The sequence below is a fragment of the Sorex araneus genome, chromosome 4, assembly GCF_027595985.1.
Source record: "Sorex araneus isolate mSorAra2 chromosome 4, mSorAra2.pri, whole genome shotgun sequence".
In the NCBI taxonomy this organism is placed as follows: Eukaryota; Metazoa; Chordata; class Mammalia; order Eulipotyphla; family Soricidae; genus Sorex; species Sorex araneus.
Genome location: NC_073305.1, coordinates 14,808,782 through 14,829,112, shown reverse-complemented (window position 1 = coordinate 14,829,112; position 20,331 = coordinate 14,808,782). Strand labels below are relative to the sequence as shown.

General features: G+C 43.8%; 1 protein-coding gene across 1 annotated transcript in view; it reads left to right on the top strand.

The window, feature by feature from the left end:
* COL6A5 (collagen type VI alpha 5 chain) overlaps positions 1-20,331 on the top strand; it is a 95,303-nt gene that overhangs the window by 14,694 nt on the left and 60,278 nt on the right. The window contains exons 5-16 of the mRNA XM_055135047.1: positions 5-157; positions 3,240-3,815; positions 6,800-7,366; positions 9,653-9,996; positions 10,116-10,197; positions 14,839-14,981; positions 16,036-16,128; positions 18,195-18,248; positions 19,113-19,184; positions 19,530-19,556; positions 19,666-19,710; positions 19,810-19,863. Of these exons, the coding sequence (XP_054991022.1) occupies positions 5-157; positions 3,240-3,815; positions 6,800-7,366; positions 9,653-9,996; positions 10,116-10,197; positions 14,839-14,981; positions 16,036-16,128; positions 18,195-18,248; positions 19,113-19,184; positions 19,530-19,556; positions 19,666-19,710; positions 19,810-19,863 (2,210 nt within the window). The remainder of the gene's footprint in view (positions 1-4; positions 158-3,239; positions 3,816-6,799; positions 7,367-9,652; positions 9,997-10,115; positions 10,198-14,838; positions 14,982-16,035; positions 16,129-18,194; positions 18,249-19,112; positions 19,185-19,529; positions 19,557-19,665; positions 19,711-19,809; positions 19,864-20,331) is intronic.

The window sequence follows — 20,331 nt, the reverse complement described above, 5'->3', positions numbered from 1 at the left end:
GAAGGCGTGATCATCTTCTCTGTGGGCACGTACGGCGCCAAACAGCAGGAACTAGAGGAAATCAGCGGGGACAGCAGCCGAGTGTTTTATGTGGAGAACTTTGATCATCTGGAGAGCATCGAAAAGCAGCTCATCTTCCAGGTGTGCGCGCTGCACGGTAAGTGACCCAGTAGCTACCTACCTCAGGCTGAGACACAGGTGCTGCTGACTCGCTGGTACTCTGTAAAGGAGTCAACGGTTGATTGGACTCTTGAGTTTGGGCTCTAGGTGGATTCTGGTGTTAAAATTTTGTCACAATGGGGCCGGAGTGATAGTACAGCAGGTAGGGCATTTATCTTGTGTGGGGCCGACCCGAATTTGATCCCTGGCATCCCATATGGTCCCCTAAGCTGCGAGGAAAAATTCCTAAGTGCAGATCCAGGAGTAACCCTGAGCATCACCAGGTGTGAGCCCAAAATAAATAGATAAATAGGAAAAAATAAAGGAAGAAAGAAAGAAAGGAAGGAAGGAAGGAAGGTAGAAAGAAAGAGAGAGAGAGGGAGGGAGGGAGGGAGGAAGGAAGGAAGGAAGGTAGAAAGAAAGAAAGAAAGAAAGAAAGAAAGAAAGAAAGAAAGAAAGAAAGAAAGAAAGAAAGAAAGAAAGAGAGAGAGAGAGAGAGAGGGAGGGAGGGAGGGAGGGAGGGAGGGAGGAAGGAAGGAAGGAAGGAAGGAAGGTAGACAGAAAGAAAGAAAGAAAAGAAGAAAGAAAGAAAGAAAGAAAGAAAGAAAGAAAGAAAGAAAGAAAGAAAGAAAGAAAGAAAAAGAGGAAGGAAGGTAGGAAGAAAGAAAGAAAGAAAGAAAGAAAGAAAGAAAGAAAGAAAGAAAGAAAGAAAAGAAAGAAAGAAAGAAAGAAAGAAAGAAAGAGGAAGGAAGGAAGAAAAAGAAAGAAAGAAAGAAAGAAAGAAAGAAAGAAAGAAAGAAAGAGGAAGGAAGGAAGGTAGAAAGAAAGAAAGAAAGTAAGAAAGAAAGAAAGAAAGAAAGAAAGAAAGAAAGAAAGAAAGAAAGAAAGAAAGACAAAGAAAGAAAGAAAGAAAGAGAGAGAGGGAGGGAGGGAGGGAGGGAGGAAGGAAGGAGGAGGAGAAGGTAGAAAGAAAGAAAGAAAGAAAGAAAGAAAGAAAGAAAGAAAGAAAGAAAGAAGAAAGAAAGAAAGAAAGAGGGACGGAGGAAGGAAGGAAGGAAGGAAGGAAGGAAGGAAGGAAGGAAGGAAGGAAGGAAGGAAGGAAGGAAGGAAGGAAGGAAGGAAGGAAGGAAGGAAGGAAGGAAGAAAAGAAGAAAGAGAGAGAGAAATGGTCACATTTATGTTAAATCAATGACTTTTAGAAAATACTCCAGTGGAACAATTTTGTCAGCCAGTCTGGCAATAAAATGGTCTGACTTAGGTGGTTTGAAATCTGTTCTAAGGAGTTCGCCAAATTTTATATTGAACTCTGATCTCTCATACCAGCCTACTGAGACTTCCCAGATTCAGTGTTTTCATCCCAAATAAGTTTTTCAGAATCATTCTTTGACAAGCTATGACCGTTGTTAAGTAGTAAATAATTAAAAACGTAAATGCATCTTCATCTTAGTTCATTCCCCTAAGTGCACACCTTTCACCATAGGAGAAAGCTATTTAAAGATTAAGAGGGATTGGAGCTACAGCACAGGTAGGGCACTTTCATTGAATATGGCCCACCCTTGTTTCATCCCTGGCATCCCATACGGTCGCCCATCACTTCCAGGAGTGATTCCTGAGTGCAGAACCGGAAGTAACTCCTAAGGACCACTGGGTGTGACCCCTACCCTCCAAGAAAGACAAAAATGTCTCTTTTTGTTCATGTTTTTCTTTCTAACTTTTTTTTGGTTTGTTTTTTAGTCATACCCAGAAATACTCAGGGGGTAATCCTGACTCTGCAACTCAGGAATTATTCCTGGTGGTGCTCGGAGAACCAAATGCCAAGGATCGAACTTAGGTCAACTGCATGCAGAAAAATAGTACTCGCTGTACTGTCACTCTGGTCCCATCTTAATAACTTTTATAAACTTACATATTTTATGTTCTCTTGTTCATGGGTACATTTTAATTTGTTCCTTAAAAACATTATTTCCTGGGGTGCTCATTTTAATCTGATGAACTGCAGTACTAAGCAAACTTGAGTTTGAATTTGTTAATTTTGAATGATGACTTGGCATAAATTTATAAAAATGCTTGTGCTTTTGAGCCAATTTTGTTGTCTGTGATTTGGATACAAGCGAGAGAACAAACCAAAGTGTTAGTTAAGTTTGTTTTATGTAGTTCTTGGTAACAAAGAGAACTTAAAAAACAAATGACCTACATATTAATTATTTATTTTGGGTTTTAGACCACAACCAGCAATGGTTGTGATCATTCCTGGTGGTGGTGAAAGGACCATATAGGGTATCAGGAGTTGAATTCAGGTCATCTTCATGCAAGACAAGCACCTTGCTGGCTGCACTATCTCTCAGGCCTCTGAAGACACCTCCTATAAATGCCATTCTTTTAAATAAGTGTGCAAAGTTTCTGGAAGTTGATAAAACTTCTCTGTAAATTCTCCAAGTCTTTTTCTTCTTTCAAAATGATAATGACTCCCAAATTCTTGTTAACTAATGAAACATTTTAAGAAAGGCCTCCCCAGGGCCAGAGAGATAAAACAGTGGGTCAAGCACTTACCTTGCACACAGCTGACCAGAGTTCAATCCCTGGCATGATATATGGTTCTCCAAGCCTGTGAGATATGATCTCTGAGTGCAGAGCCAGGAGTACACCCTAAACACAGCCGGATAAGTATGGAAACAAAAACAACAGCAAAAATTGGTGAAAATACTAGACTTTTAGAATACCCTCAAATACCAAGTCTGGATGGCATTACCATTATATTGACACTGAATCACCTCAGACATTTCTTTTCTGTTGAAAACCTGCTTAGCAAAAGGTGTTGCTCATCCTAGTGATTCATTAGAACAATGTAGAATGATTTATTAGAACAAAGATCTGTCAATGACATAGTCTTTTAAATAAAGTACAAATACAATCTGTACCAGTTGAATGTTTCTAAAGCCTGGTTCCTTCCTTTGTCCAGTGAATGGGTGACCAACCTCTGGAATATCATTGATTTTGGACAATATTGTCTTGCTCTCTCCCTTTCCAGCGGCTTGTGTAGATTCACTGCAGGGTTTTTGATGCTTGCTTTCTCTTTTCAGATTGTAAAGACATGGACATGCTAGACATTGTGTTTGTCCTGGACCAGTCAAGCAGCATCAATCCAGATCAGCAAAAAAGCATGATTAACCTAACGATACACTTGGTGAATAGAGCAAATGTTGGCAGAGACCGGGTTCAGTTTGGAGCTCTCAAATACTCAGATAATCCTGAGGTCATTTTCCACCTTAATAAATACTCCAGCAAGTCAGACATCATTGATAATCTGATGCAATACAAGAGCAGTGGAGGGAATACTTATACTGCCAAGGCTCTCAATTACTCAAATATGATGTTCACGGAGGAATACGGCAGCCGCATCAAGCGAAATGTGAAGCAGATACTGATCATCATCACTGATGGGGTATCCCATGACAAAACGGAGCTTAACAGTACAGCCCTGAGATTAAGGGACAGAGGCATCACCATCTATGCAGTGGGTGTAAAAGACGCTAAGCAAGATGAACTTGAGGCTATGGCAGGAGATAAAAAAAAGGCCATTCATGTAAGTGATTTTAAAGAATTGGAAAAAATTTACCAGCGTCTCCAAGAAGAACTGTGTGAAGTTTCATCAGAAGGTGAGTTGTGATTTTACATTTCTATAGGGGTGGCAATGAAAGTTCAACTGAAACATAAATTCAAAGTTTTGATTCCTATTAACTGAGTAACATGAGCTGACTATTACTCAAGACACTTTTCTCATTATTTTAAAAGAAATTTAATAATTGAGCAAGATCTAAGTGTTCTTTCTTGTCACCATATGCATTGTCTGCTAGGAAGTTTGAGTAACATTCCTTGCTGTCTTGCTTTCTACCTAGATCTTGACAGAAAACTTTTCTTAGAATCACATTCAGCTCCCCTCATTTCACAGCTACTTATGTTGCTCATTTGCTTAACAGACTCAATCAGACTCTGGACATGAGTTTTAGAATGAATGCAAATGGTCAAACTCATGGTTAAAATCGGTTGTTTTCTTTTTAAAATCCTAATGGGTTTTTTACACATATTGTGGGGTTGTGGGGAACCCAAATGATCTTAATGCACTTTTCTGAATAAGAGCAACTGAACAGAAGAGAACAATAATAAATTAGCTGAATGTAGGGAAATTGGGAGTGCTACTGGGAATATGGAAGGAAGGGGCCTAAGGTGATCCCAGGGAGGAAAATATCCCTACATTGCAATGTAGAGATTCATATCATGAGTGAGGAAAAGGTGATTTGCCACTGGATCTTCAGAGACTACCAAGGCAGATTACTTCCTGTGTCTCAGCCCAGTCCTCCCAACAAGGAAAGGAAGGCACCAACTCACTTCATTCTTTGCTTCTTCACTTTTCCTGCCCACCATTTTCTCTTCTCCCTTTTCTTCTTCTCTTACTTTCTAAAAGTTTGAGGTCTACTTTGGCATTCAATACAAATCAGTGGGTTTTCTAAAACCTACTCCCCATCCCTGTAAACTGCCCAACCCAAAATGAATCATCCTCCACCCACATTCCCATATTGGATCAGCAAATTTTTTTTTTGCTGAACGGAATTATATCTACCACTAGGGCTATTGTTTACTAAAGTAATGAATCTAGTCTACACTCTAGTGTACCTAATCTGTGATATGTTGATAGTAATCCAAATGTTGTTTTATTTCCCATGACTACCACTTGGAAATAGATGCTAAGGTGGATCAGGGCTGGAACTAAATACACTATGATCTCTTGGTTATGAGACAAATTCATATTCAACTTTAGGGGGATGATCCTATGTCTTTTATTCTTGGAAACTGTCCTCTGAAATTTAAAATTTTAAATTATTATATTATTAAAAACAGACAAAATTTTGCAGTAGAAATAAAATTCTGAATTAACCATGGAAGGAACTGGCAGTACAGGCACCAGTTTGCTGCATAGTAACTGGGTCCTGTAAGGTAAATCACTTTGCATACTACTTCTATATTATAAATTAGAGCAATTTTTCATCAGGTCATGAATATTAACTACTTTTGTGTGCCAGAAGTATATAAAATGGTAATGCTCAACATAAATATAAAGTGGTAGCATTGGCAGTGATAGGAGAGCTAGTTACAGTCCACCAGCACTATTACTTTACCCTGAGTGTGTGTGCCAGTCTGGGTACATGTTGAAAGGATTTCTAACCTTTATATAATTACCTCTTAAATTGCCTTACAGTGAATGTATTCAATACATTCCAAACCATTAATCTCTCTCCCTGACTAACTTGCAGCATCTTTTTTTTTTACTAAATCATGTAAATAACTAAATTCTGAAACAAACTATTAACATTCCCTTTCTTACTAGTTTCCCTTTTCTTTGTTTGTTTTTTTAATGTAGGAGTCACTGTCATCCCATTGCTCATCGATTTGTTCGAACGGGCACCAGTAACGTCTCTCATCGTGAGACTTATTGTTACTGTTTTTGGCATATTCAATACACCCGGGTAGCTTGCCAGGCTCTGCCGGCAATGTAGGAGTACTGCTATTTATTCAGCCACTGATTAAGCTGATTTAATTGGGCATGAACTCCACATTACTTAAAAAAAATTTTAATTGAATATCCGTGAGATAGATCATTACAAAGCTGTTCATAGTTGGGTTTCAGTCATATAATGATCCAGCACCCATCCCTCCACCAATGTCCCCCGTTTGCCCACCACCATCCCCTAACTCCCCATCCCATACCCCCAGCCTCCCTTATGGGAGGCACTTTCCTTCTTGCTCTCTCTTTCTCCTTTTCCTTTCATGCATTATGGTTTGTGATACTAAGTGCTAAGAGGTCATGGTGTTTGTTCAGGGTATTTGGTATTTTTATTAGGATGGCAATGCTGGAGTAGCTTTTTAATTGGGTGGAATCCTTGGGGTGTGAATGTGACTGCTGAGGCTTCCAGAAGTACAGGGATGTGAGGGGAGGTACCCCATCCTGACCTCAAGAAAGTCTGGAGATTTCAGTCACAAAACCCGCATACCAAAATATTTAGCAGATTATATCTTGGTGAGGTCCGTCCTGAGACAGTGGAGTCAAGCTGGAGGTATGGCGGCAATTTTGGATTGTGAAAGAAAGTGGCTGCTCGGGACTCTGCTTGGGCAGGCCACCAGACCAATCTGCCCCCCTCTGATTTATCCCAGTCTTTTCAATCATGTGCAGATCTGAGATTAACTGTGGCTTTTGATCTCTTTCAAGATTTATGTATGGGTCTCTGAAATAAGGCCAATAAATGAGCTTGTATAGCTGAGTCAGAGGTGTCTTGTGGGTGTAGCTCCCACATACCTAATGTTTGGCCATTTAATTTCTTGGTAAACTTGGTCCCAAGTTGTTGTGGTCTGGCCAAAGACACAACGGCAATTTGGGGGTATTAGGAAGCCTGAAGACACCATCAGGCCGCTGATGCTCTTGCCCTTTCATTTTTCTTTGAGGGTCTATGATTCTCTCTTCTGTGACTGTATCTCAGTTTGCTGTTAAACTTATAGTGTAGCAAAGCCAGTTAAGTACTAGAGTGAATAGAAAATTGACAGAACAGTCTCTGAGAAATCCATTTGGTTCATTTTCTTTCTCCCGCAGTCTGTGATGGAGTAGCCGATGTGATTTTCCTTTGTGACAACTCCAGAGAAGTATCTGCCACAGAGTTTTCTGAAATCAAAACTTTATTGTCAAACCTACCTGACATGTTTGATCTTCAGTCCAAAAAAATTAAAATTGGAGTGGCCCTTTTTGAGAGTCACTACAGTGAAATTATCAACTTGAGCGACTCTCTCACAAAAGCCTTGTGGATAGCTAAAATCCAAAGCCAGAAGGAGACTAACTTCGATTTTGACATCCACGCTGTCCTTAACCAAGTGGCATATATGTTTGACAAAGGTGGGAGAAGAGAGGCAGGTGTCCCTCAGACCTTGGTGGTGATCTCAAGCCGGCCTCCCAACAAGAATATATCAGAGGCAGTTCAACGGTTCAAAGACCTGAAAATCCGCATCCTGGTTCTGGGCGTCGGAAATCATCCCAAAGACCAGTTTCTTCCATTAACAGGGGATTTCGATAAAATAACCGTCTTGGAAAACTTTGATCAATTAAATGTTGTCGAACACAAAAAGAGAATTGTCCGGGAAATCTGCCAGCCTGTTAAGCCGAGTGGTAAGTCTTCCTGGCTTAAGTGTTTCTGGATAAGAGCAACTGAAGACAAGAGAACAATGCTCAATTAGCTGAATGTAGGAAAAGAGGGTGTGCTACTGGGAATATGCTAAAACACAGCAAGTTTTACCCTTGGCTCCTCCCTCATTACTGGTGATGTTTCAGGTCCCCAGGGTGTGTGCAGGTGAGCACTAGGAGAGCAGAGACTTGTACGGTGTGGGGGTCAGGATGCACCTGTCCTCTGTGTGTGGGATGAATTGGCATCACTCGGAGACCAGGAAAGTAGGGCAGAGGCTGTCCCCTCACTGTCGTTTGCTGTTTGTGCTCCTTTTTGCACCTATACCTCATCTCCCGTCTCCTCCTTATGAATTCCGAGGGTCTGAAGACAATGCCTTGCCTCCAGTAGGAAATAAGTCAAAGGAACATTTGGTAATTGGCAGTTTCACATCTTAAATATGTTAACTTGCCTTGTGTGGTAGTTTCTCAACCTTCGTCCAGCCTTGACTCCCTTCTGACCTTTTTGTCCTTTTTTGTGGCCTGTCCTGTCCTGTGGCCCCCTGATCTCATGCTGGGTCCAGCTCATATATAGGATTTTGACCTGTGGCCCCTTTGAAGTACCCTGGGAGCCTTACATCACCCCCCACTGAGAAATGCTGTTGTAAGGGACTCTGTGTGTGACTGCGTGTGTGTGTGTGTGTGTGTGTGTGTGTGTGTTTGCTCATGTGACTGTGCCTGTAGCACTGTCTGCTTTAAACAGTGGCATTAATAGCAAAATGCCACAGGGAAGCTCTTCCAGCATGATTTAGATTCCCGAACCACAAGTGCGACTGGTTGAAAAAGCCAGGAGGGTGCTCTGAGTGAGTGCTGGGGGCAGGCAGCTTGTGGAAAGCAGGTGAAGAAATAGAGAGTCATCGGCCAGGACTGCCACCATTCTGCCCCAGTGAGAGTGTGTGGAACACGACAGCAGGTGCCAGAGCAGATAAGATCTGTTCCCCCCCCCCCCCAGCATAGCAGAAAAGACCCGCCCCTGCATAGCGACCCAGTAGGGAGTGTCTGAGCACATTTTGACAAGCAGCAGGTATGCAGGTGTCCTGCCTTGAGTCTCGCCCAACCCCCCAAGAATTGTCACCTACCCTTAGCGAGTCATTACTAACTGCAGCATCTAGCCCTATTTGGGGTTGGGCCATGGCAAAGCAGAGTTGGAAAGGTGATGGGTCAGTAATGCTAAACTTTATGCGATTGGACCATCCTTGTAAACCAGGACCCTCTATAAAATATATGGGTCTTTGGCAATAAAGTGAGTGGCCATTGGCTATCTCCTGGAGTTGGTTTTCTGCATGCTCGTCATCCTTTCGCCCCATGTCTGCCCGGACCCGGTGCGCAACGTGTCTGGGCACATGGGGGAAAAACTGTTCCCCAACAAGAGTGGACCAGGGGCTGGGGCTCATGGCCTCCGTTTGGGAATTGGGATGACAGCACATCAGGGAGCAGCGACCTGAGGAAATTCCTTGCCAGCTCATTTTTCTAGAGCGGACAGAAGGGAAGTCACGTCTTTCACTCAGTGTGTGGTTCATTCCAAGCTCACGCATCATTTTGGGGTACCCACTGGAGGCAGGTTACTATGGTAGGCGAAGTGCTGGGCCTGGACTCAGAAAGTTAGGTAGGTTTCCTCCCGCTGCTGTCGAGCAGCATCTCCTCCTGTGGGAAACAAGTCGATGGGGAAGACAAGGGGGACCAAATGGTGACTCGCAATGATTTATGTGTTCCTGGCTGGTGCCAAGAGTGTGTTGAATGAGTGGCCACTGGGAACAGACTGGAGATTTTACCTTAGAAATGTGGATTTCAGCCTTTGCTTAGAAAAACTCAGATGATCTGGCAATACTAGGCCCCCATATCTGAATAGGGACCTGATGAAGTCTGGTTCATTCTTCATTTTTCTCCCACCCTGCCCATCCGTTGCGGGCACCATAACCCACCTGGCCTTGGCAGGCATTTGCGTCTGTGACCTTTGGACTAGACCATCTCTAAGGACAATTTAGATCTGTGATATGTTGGGAATATATGAATTCTGCTGTATCTGAAACTGTGGCTGTTGGACTGGGGGCAGAGGGTAGAGGAAGCCCATGAGTTCTTTACTCTTAGAGCAGCCAGTATTTTCCTCTGGGACAGGCTTTTGGGTCTGAAGCTCCATCTGCCCCTGGCCCTCACTGTGTGACCTGCTCCTGCCCCATCTGTCTTTGTTTGCTGCTGTCCTCATGCTGATCTTGTCTCCTTCTCCTTGACCTCCAGAGTGTACCATGAATGTAGTGGTTGGCTTTGACATTTCCACTCACGTGCCGGGGCAGCGCCTATTGGACGGCCACCCCCGGCTGGAATCAGCTCTCCCAGACATCTTGGAGGAAATCTCCTCCATCAGCGGGGTGAGCTGCGGGGGAGGCTCCGAGATGCAGGTGGCCATGGCCTTTAATGTAAACAGTGATCAACAAGACCCTGCCAAGTTCTTTATCTACCAGAAGAACCTATTCAACCGCCTGCTGCTGCCAGCCACTGTGGCCGGTCCCAGTTATCTCAACGTGCAGTTCCTGCGGTCGCTGTGGAATATGTTTGGAAATATATCCTCATCCCAAGGACAGGTATATCGCTGGCAAAACACCAACCTCCAGCCCTAGTGTGTTTCACCCAAGGCCCCTCCCTCTCCACTGGTCAGTTTTGTTACCACTTCACCCTGCTCTCTGCCTTTCTCGCCCTCTAGGTGCTGCTCATTTTCTCAGATGGTCTTGGGGATGAAAACGCCATGATGCTCGAACAATATTCTGACGAGCTCAGGGCAGCAGGTAAGAGCGGCGCATTTCAACGCGAAGCATGGAATGTGTTCAACAAGCATCTGTTCATCCAGGATCTCTGGAGCTACTCTGCAACTGGTGCCGGTTCAGGGGTGTGGGATGGTGGGAAGCACTGCTCTGTTGCCTTGTCTGTATGTCTGAGGACCTGTGTGCAGGACATTACTGGCCAGCGGGTACAAAAAGATTGAAAACTAGTGCTCTACAGCCAAGCTCTTCACTGGTTTCCACTCAGCACCTTTTCCTGCCCGGGGAAATTCAGTGAGCATAATGTGGCTGGAGCTATAGCACAGTAGTAGGTAGGGTGTTTGCCTTGCACAAGGCCAACCTGGGTTTGATTCCTCCATCCCTCTCGGAGAGCCTGGCAAGCTACTGAGAGTGGGATGACAGTGCTACAGTGTGGCTGGAAGTACTTCAGATTCATGGTACAACTGGTTTTTTAATTCATTTTTTTAATCATTGCGCATCTGTAAACCTTTTTCTGTTGCTGCATTTTCCACATTCTGTTAGTCATGACCCATCACTTAAGATGATGGGCTCTAGATTTTGGGATCTATCTGAGCACTTACAGCAAAGTCTGTTAGTGCCCACCCAACTCTCTTGACTAACCCTATCTTCTTCTCCGACTACTGCAAATTCTATGACCAGAGCCTCTATCTGGGTCCTTCTGACATGTGTCCTTGACTCAACCTTGGCCTACAACTTCCAGTGTAGTGCGGTGTGGCTCCACGTCTCCCCTAGGAGTAGGAGGAGGGCTAATAAGGACAGTAGTACCCAAGATCAGCACGCCTGCTTCAAATGGGTCAGGCCTACCACAGTTCACACTTCTAGGTGACTGAGTCTCAGGTGACCAAGGTCAAGGTGAAAACTTTATTGTGACATATCATTGCCTTCAATTTCCTCTGCCCTTTTTTGTCTTCTCTCTCCCACTCAGTAAACTTACTCACAGACAACATGCACATATAAATGCACACATGCATGAAAATTTCTCTTTCAGAGTCTGCTTCTTGAGGGCCTGACCTAAGATGTGTCCTTTGACTTTATTCTCTCCACATGATAGATAAAAGCATGGAATTTTTAAATTATTATTTTAAATATTTTTAGTGAATCACCGTGAGGTACAGTTACAGACTTACAAACCCTGCGCTTATGTTTCAGTCATACAATGATCGAGTACTCATCCCTACACCAATGCCCATTCTCCACCACCAATGTTCCCGGAATCCCTCCCCCCACCCCTGTCTCTGTGGCAGGCGCATTCCCTTTTACTCTCTCTCCTTTTGGATGTTGTGGTTTGCAATACAGGTATTAAGTGGCCATCATGCTCAGTCTATAGTCTACTTTCAGCACACATCTCTCATCCTGAGCATGCCCTCCAAGCATCCTTTACTCAGTGGTCCCTTCTCTATCTGAGCTGCCTTTTCCCCCAGCCATGGAGCAATCCTCCTGGTCTTTATCTTTACTATCCTTCGGTGTTAGTCTCCCATCCTGTTACTTTATATTCCTCAAATGAGTGCAAAATCTTTCTATGTATGTCCCTCTCTTTCTGACTCATTTCACTTAACATGATACTCTCCATGTTGATCCACTTAAATGCAAAGTTCATGACTTCATCTTTTTCTAAGAGCTACATAGTATTCCATGGTGTAGAGGTATCAAAGTTTCTCTAACCAGTCATCTGTTCTTGGACACTTGGGTTTTTTCCAGATTCTAGCTATTGTAAACAGTGCTGCAATGAACATACAAGTGCAGATGTCATTTCTACTATACTTTTTTTGCATCTCGGGGATGAATTCTCAGAAGTGGTATTGCTGGGTCAAATGGAAGCTCAATTTCTAGTTTTATGAGAAATGTCCATATTGCTTTCCAAAAGGGCTGAACCAGTTGGTATTCCCACCAGAAATGAATGACATTTCTCACTATTTATTTTCAGTCTATGTCAGTCTCAGACAAAGCTGGAAGTAAAATGCAGTTATTGAGAGTAATATCTATGGGTAATTAATAGATGAAAAGGTCAGGCTAGCATGATTCCTGGCACAGTATAATCCTCAAACGTGGCCTAATGTTGCCCTAGTAGCCCTCAAGCTGTGTTGAGTCTAAGCATTGGATGATGAGACCCACATAGCCAGGCCAAGCATTGCCAGGAGTGATACCTGTGAACGTTACAAAAGGTGGGACAATGGGGAAAAAGGATGGAACAGTGAATTAAAAAGTACCTAGAGAAGAAGTGAGGCTGTGAGTTTAACCTCAGACGCTCTTGCATGGGCCTAGGGAATCCTGACAGCCACACAGTCTGGGATCCCTGGAAAGGCATCTGAAATAGAATCCGAAAAGGTGTCAATGGAGAGTAACATGTAGTGCCTTGAGCAGAGACTCCAGCAATGATCAGATGGGGTGCATTGCTTGCAATTTCCTGTAGAGCTACACATCTACATCTGGGATTTTGCCCGCATGGGCAACCTTGCCAGAGACCACAAAACAGCCCACTTTTATGCTGTCTTTTGTCACAGTCCCATCTCAGCCCTTTTACACTTCCCTGCTGCTGTTGGGATAGTGGGTTCCTTCTATGCCCCTTTCCCAGCTTTTCCGGATGTCTGTGCTGCTTCTCATGCCAGCTCTATTTAGTTTCATTTGGTTTGTTTGTTTGGGGACCCCACCCAGCTGTGTGCAGTGCTTACTCCTGGTTCTTCTCAGGGATCAGTCTTGGTGGGGTTTGGAGGCACTCTACAGGTGCCAGTGATAGAACCTGAGATGGCCGTGTGCAAGGCAAGTGCACTGCCAGCTTCCCTATCTCTCCAGTCCTTCCGGCTCTACTCCTCACATTCAGACTTGCAGGCCTTCCAGAACTTTTCTATCTCTCTGCAGATGCCTCTCAGCTTTGTTCTCCCAAGACTTGCATGGACTAGTTTGTTTTAAACCTTCCATCCCCACTACTCAATTCCTCTCTCCACCTTCTGCTTTGGGCTCTTTCCCTGGACCAGCCCCTGTTCAGCTATCAGGATAAGCAGAGACACTAGGTCTCTGCAGAAACTCCCCAACGCTGAGCTAGGAGCTTGCTGACGTTTCTCATGCCCCCAGCATACCCTCTCAGAGAACTACCGTGTCTCCAGGCAACTGTGTAGTTCTTATGTACTTCTCCAATGGGCAAGTCTGTGCAGGAGATAATATAAGTCCTGTCCTATATAACCATTAGGAATCACAGGCTCCTAAACACACATCTTTGCTGAAACAAAACAAAACACACATCTACACATCTTAGGTAGATGAACAGCTGAAGGAATTAGTGAGTGATTGAGTAAAGAAAGGAGTCTCAGGATATGAGCACAAATCTGGCAGTCTGGAGGCTTCTGAGAAGAGAGGGCTGGGTAGGGGTGGTAAATGGAGAAACTGGTTTACATTCAGGAAACTTTCTTATTTTTGGCTTTTGGGCCACACTCATAGTGTTCAGGGATTACTCCTGTCTCTGCACGTAGGAATCACTCCTGGTGGGGCTTAGGGAATCATATAGGGTGCCAGGTATTAAATCTGGGTCAGCCATCTGCAAGGAAAGTTTCTTATTCATGGTATTATCTTTTCAGCCTTGATGTCCTATCTTAAAAATTGTTTTTGTGTGACACAAACTTTATTTAACTGATACTTTGATGTTTTTTTTTTACTTTTTTTTTAACTTTTTTATTGAATCACTGTGAGATCGATCCTTACAAAGCTGTTCATGATTAGATTTTAGTCATGCAGTATTCCAACACCCATCCCTCCACCTGCATGCATTTCTCAGCACCAGTGTCCCCAGTTTCCCTCACATCATCTTCCCACCCCCCACTAGCCTGACTCTATGGCTGGTGCTTTTCTTCTCTCCCTCTTTCTTTCTCTCTCTTCTCTCTCTTTCTCTATCTCTCTCCTCTCCCCTCTTTTTGGGCATTGTGGGTTGCAATACAGATGCTGAAAGGCCATTAGGAACATCCCTCTACCTACTTTCAACACTCAGTTATTGTCCAAGGTGATCATTCCCAGCTATCATTGTCATACTTGTCTCTTTTCTATTCTACATACCCTCTGCCCCTCACACATTTGTGGTTGATTCCAACTATTGGCCAGTCTTCCTAGCCCCTGTTTTCCTGGCCATGGATATTAGTCTTCTACTATATGTTTTTTATATGCAGCAAATGAATGCAGTCATTCTTGTCCCTCTCCTTCTCACTCATTTCACTCAGCATGATACTCTCCATGTCCACCCATTTATAGGCAAATTCCATGACTTCATTTTTCCTAACAGCTGAGTAGCATTCCATTGTGTAGATGTACCATAGTTTCTTTATCCAGTTATCTGTTCTCGGGCACTCAGGTTGTTTCCAGATTCTGGCTCTTGTGAATAGTGCTGCAATGAACATAGGGTTGCAGATAGCATTTCTGCTGTGTGTTTTTGGGCCCCCAGCGTACATTTTCAGAAGTGGTATTGCTGGAATTGTGACCAAAACTTGCCTTGAAGTGGGTGGTGTGGGAGCAAGCAGTTTCTGTCACGTGCAGGGAGTCCTTCTACCTCTTAGTGAACCTTCTCTGGGTGGGAAGGTGCTGAGCTTTTCTTCTTTGCCACCTCCTACACCCTTAGTTTTTCCATCTGTTCTTTCTACTGGGCAGGACTTGATGCTCTGCTGGTGGTGTCCCTGAACACAGCTGTTCACGAGGACTTTTCTTACTTTGAGTTTGGAAAAGGCTTTGATTATAGGACTCACCTAAACATTGAAATGAGTGACGTGGGCACGATGCTGGCACGGTTTCTGGTGAGTTGTTCAACAGAAAATCCCATTCTTCCACAGGCTACTGGGGGCTGGGGAGAGGGGAAGCACTCAAAGGCCTCAGCACATGGCCGGTGATATTGAGGTCCCCGGCATCACATGGACCTCCACTCCCCATTGTAAATGGCTCTGGGATTCTCCAGCACCTCTGACACTGAATCCACAGTCTGACCTACAAAGCTAGACTCTCAGAGTATCACTGGACCCCGGATCTACTGAGCACTGTTTGGGAGCACCCCACCTAACCAGCACCACCACCAACATACACACAAATGGTTACAAGAATGAAATTGGACTCCTGAAAGATATTTCCAAAGACTGTTTTAACCCATGAAATTAGGCATATGGTCTCCCATAGACATCAGGCTCCCAACAGGTCATACAACAGAGATCCCAGAGAAAAGCCGCTGTCAGCAGGCAGGGCAGCGGGAGCATGCTGGGCCTGTGGGCTCTAGGGCACCCTCCCAAGTTATATCCTGGGCCATGACTAAAGAAGCATCTTGCCTGAGCCTCCTTTTCAGTATTAAGTCCAAAAGTTCCTCAGTGAGACCAGAGCAATAGTATAACAGGTGGGGCTGGAGCAATAGCATAGCAGGTAGGGCATTTGCTTTGCATGCGACCAACCAGGGTTCGATTCCCAGCATCCCATATGGTCCATCGAGCACCTCCAGGAGTAATTCCTGAGTGCAGAACTAGGAGTAACCCCTGTGCATCGCCAGATGTGACCCAAACAGCAAACACAAATAGCAGGTAGATCTCTTGCCTGGCACACAGCTGACCCAGGTTCAATACATATGATTCCTTCCCAGAGCCCTGCCAGAGTGAACCCTGAGCATAGAGCTAGGAGTCAGTTCTGAGCATCCCTAGGTGAGGTCCCAAAACAAAACATCAACAACCAAAGCTCCAAAGCTCCCCTTCTCTTTATAGTCCCCAGTCTACAGAGAGCGTATGTAATGGAAAGTGTCTTGTGTGAATATGCTTTTTTTGTGTGCGATGAAATTCCTAGAAAGCTCTATTTACTCCATTGCTCTTCTTCTAGGGAAACACTGCTGAGAGGATTTGTTGCTGTGTATTTTGCAAGTGCGTAGGGCCGCGAGGAGATCGTGGGATTCCAGGACAACAGTTGGAGAAGGTATCGTGCAGCTGTGACTGTGTTTTCCCCATCACACCTTCATTTCCTCAGAAGGGGTAGGACTGAGCAGGTCTGGTTGAATTTTCACGTGTTCCTTCTCTCAGACTGGTGAGACTGCCCTGGCCATTCCACAGAATGTCTCTGTGCTAGGAGCTAGTTCACATAAGGACTCACTTTTAAAAAAAATTTTTTTATTGATCACCGTGAGATACAGTTACAAAACTTTTGCATTTGAGTTTCAGTCATACAATGGTTCAACGCTCATCCTTCCACCAGTGCACATTCTCTACCACCAATGTCCCAAATATACACCCCCACTTTCCAACCGTTTACCTACCTCTATGGCAGACAATTTCCCCCATACTCCCTCTCTAACTTTGGGGAATTATGGTTTGCAATATAGATACTGAGAGGTAATCACGTTTGGTGCTTTTTCTACTTTCAGCACACATCTCCCATTCCGAATGATTCCTCCAACCATCATTGACTTAGTGATCCCTTCCCTACTCCAGCTGCCTTCTCCCCCAGCTCATGAGACAGATTTCCATCTATGGAGCAATATTCCGGGCCCTGTGTTTACTGTCCTTGGGTGTCAGTCTCAAATTATGTTATTTTATATTCCACAAATGAGTGCAGTCCTCCTATGCCTGTCCCTCTCTTTCTGATGCATTTCACTTAGCATGATATAATCCATGACCATCCACTTACAAGCAAATTTCATACTTCATCTTAAGGACTCGCTTTTGATATGACTGGTCAAGATGACCTCTCTGTTTCTGTAGGATCCCTTAGTATTGTCAGTCCTTGGTTTTTGCAATTTATACTTTCACACCCACTTTTGACAGTTTGGAAAGATCGGAAGACAAGGACAAGAGTGGTGAAAACACATTATAGTTCATAGCATGAGAGCCTGACTGAATTGCGAAAAGGAAGAGCATAACATTGCAGATTAATAGCCCTCTAACAAAGCAATTATACAAGATCGTGTTCGTGGTGATAACGCAGATAAATAGCTCCTGGAAAGCACTCTGGTGATGAAAATGGATGACCAGCCCTCAGGAACCTGAACAAAGATGACAGGCACAGCACGTGACTAATAACAGGGACACCCCGAGTCACTGATGTAATACGATTCTATTTGTGAAATTTGGAAAATAGGCAAAATTACTCCAGAGTTCCAAAATATTTTTATTTAAAGATTTGGATCTTCTAAATATGGAAATAGCTGCATCTCTGAGGATAACCAGTAAAGCTCTGAAGTAGGAAAAAAACACAAGGAAGTATTATCATGAGAGTCAGAGTTTGAAGGGTGGAAGCTGAGAGTGGGAGGCCTATTTTTGTCCTTTTTCCTGGCTGTATAGGTGCTCCCTTTTGAATGAATAAGTGTATTTATATTATATGTCCTTGTGGTGCGCTTTTGAAATGGGCTTTAATTGGCAATTCCAATTAAAAGGAGTTATTATTAGAGATCAAACATGTTTCTTCTTTGAGGAGAAGCATTTAGCTTGGGCTTCTGACTAAGATCTGACACTCTCTTTAGCACCGTTCCCTCTCTTACTGCTCAGCTCATGTCTGGATTACAATGATTTTCCCAGAGTCCGAGGACCCTGCGGGTTGTGGAGCAGAGAGGCAGGGTCTGAGTGAGAGGCTGAGGAAGGAAACCTCAAGTGAAACCTGGACCCCTGAGGAGACTGACCAGAGAAGTGACTGTAGGAGACATCTCCCTAAGCTTGTTGTTGGGAGAGTTGCATATTCTTCCCAGAGCTCTCAGAAATGGGGAAGAAAAGACACAGATCTCCATGGATATGCCACTGCGTCACCTTCTCAAAGTGTGGTGGGGATACAGGACTGTGCTTGAGGCTTGAGATTCACAGGGGGCTTCCAAGGCAGGACCGCCATCTACAGAGGGCCCAGAGCTGAGTGAGGAGATAAGAGGTGACAGATTCTCTCCAGACTCCCAAACTGATCAGTGGGAGGGTGGACACCACCCATAATGGCAGCTGTGGGCACAAATCAGGACTGGAGAGAGATGGTTAATCTAATCTGTATTTTTCCTTTTTCCCCAGGGACTTCCAGGTCTCAAAGGCAGCAGAGGTCACAGGGGAGAGGATGGAGACCCTGTAAGTTTTAGTGGGAAAGCCCCCCACCCCTACTCCACATTGTTGACTGTTTTCATGGAAAAAGAAATGTTTTCCCTCACAGTTAACTGTGTTTTCCTTCAGGAGGAGTAGTCGGTGCTTTCTTGATCTTTTGTTTGTGTGTTTGTTTTAATTGGAGAAGAAATGGGTTATTTTTCTTGCAGGAATAAGATGACATGTGGGCAGGGAGAGTAGGGGCAACACCCCACAGGTAACCTGGCACATTTGTATGAGTTAGGGAGAGCTGGGATGCCAAGATGCCCCCCACCTCTACCCACTGCAGGGTGCTCTGGGAGAGGCTGGCCCTGGACTGGAAGCCTCGATCTTATTATGTGTAAAATGAAGTGGGTAAGGTTCTCCCTGACCCCTACTCCCCCCGCCCATCAATACCCAGGCAGGGCATTTTGGCTGAACACTGTTCAGAAGTGTTCACATTCTTTGAGCCTCCTAGCAGAAACGTTGCTTGGTTCATCAGTCAAGTACAGAGAAGGGTCAGCAGGAAGATCTGGTCAAAATCAGAGCCCACATGTGTTATTGGAGGCTTAGAGTGTAGATGGAAAATGAAATCATTTCCGAACCTCTGGTTGCGTTTAACTGGTAGGGACAGTTAAGTGACTGAGTAACTGACTCCCCCTCCTGAAGGAAAACACAGTTACTCCTCTTACCTCTTTGTAAGATTTTGGATCTGTAAGAAAGCCCTAAAAGTCGACAGGGGTAAACAATAAAGACAAGTGTGCGGGAGGGTGGATCTAGCTAAAGTGGGAGTGGCAACGTACTCTTGTTTTACCCTCAAGGTAACCTACTGGCATCTCTGAGTCACTTTGGGCATTTATTTTCTCTTTGTAGGGAACAAGGGGAGAAATAGGACCTACAGGAGAAAAGGGCACTGCAGGATGTTCAGGGGAAAGGGGCCCGAAGGTAAGAAGCTTCTGAAAATGTTATTATAAATTTTCTAGTATGTCCTCTCACTTCTGTTTCTTCTCTCTTTCATTTTCTCTCTTCAATCATTCCTCTCTCTTTCACTCTCTCTCTCCTTTTCAGTTACCTCTTATTTTCCTCAGCCACAGACTGATTCTGCTTCCTCATCATCTCAAAGAATTTTGAACAGTAGTTAAATTAGCTGTAATCCCTTTGTGTTTGTATAGCTAAAAGCAACTAAAATAATACTCAATTTATAATGAGACACCCTTTTCTACATTAACAAGTCTCTGAATCTACCTTTTGTCTTTGATATGCCACTAAGATATATTTATTCTTTTACAGGGAATCAGAGGCATGACTGGACATAAGGTACTATAGTTTCTTTCAATCAGATATATCCCCGATGGGATTCATTTTCCAGTAAATGTGTGACAGTCAAAGACCTCCTTTCACCTGACTGTTGTTCATTGTCCCTCAGGGAGAACCTGGAGAGCATGGGATTGATGGGGTCGATGGCGAAGACGTAAGTCATTTTTCTTCTGGTGTGGCATTCATACCCATGGGTTTCATAGGTGAAAATATACATATACATATGAATTTTCTGTTCCTTGTCCTGTTTCAGGGATTTCATGGATTACCTGGGGTAAAGGGAGAAAGAGGTGACCCAGGATCTGAGGTAACACTTTTCAGTTCATCCTAGGAGTGTTTGGTGGCGGAGATGGCCTTAGTGGCTGTTATCAGTGCTTTGGGGGATAAAACTGACAACTGATTTGATCCCATAATGAGACTTCTAACCACTGAATTCCATTTGGAGCAAATGGGAAATAATGATATTTTCAGATATTTCTAACTATGCAGATTCAAGGCACATAATGACTATCCAAGTTGCATGTTTTTTATTTTTTAAATCAGAACATAAATAGTTTTTATTTTCCCTTTTAGCAGCTTCGAGGTTATCTTTATTGTGTTAGAAAGAAAGAAAAAGTATGAGAAAGAGGAAAGGTTACTTGGCCATGACATAGCAAACCAGAAAAACTTCTGTTTTTCTGGTTTTTTTTTTTTTTTAGATTTTATATTCATTTGACTCTCATGGGTATAAGTTTGCTTGGTTTTAATCAACTCTATTTTTATTCTGAACCTATTT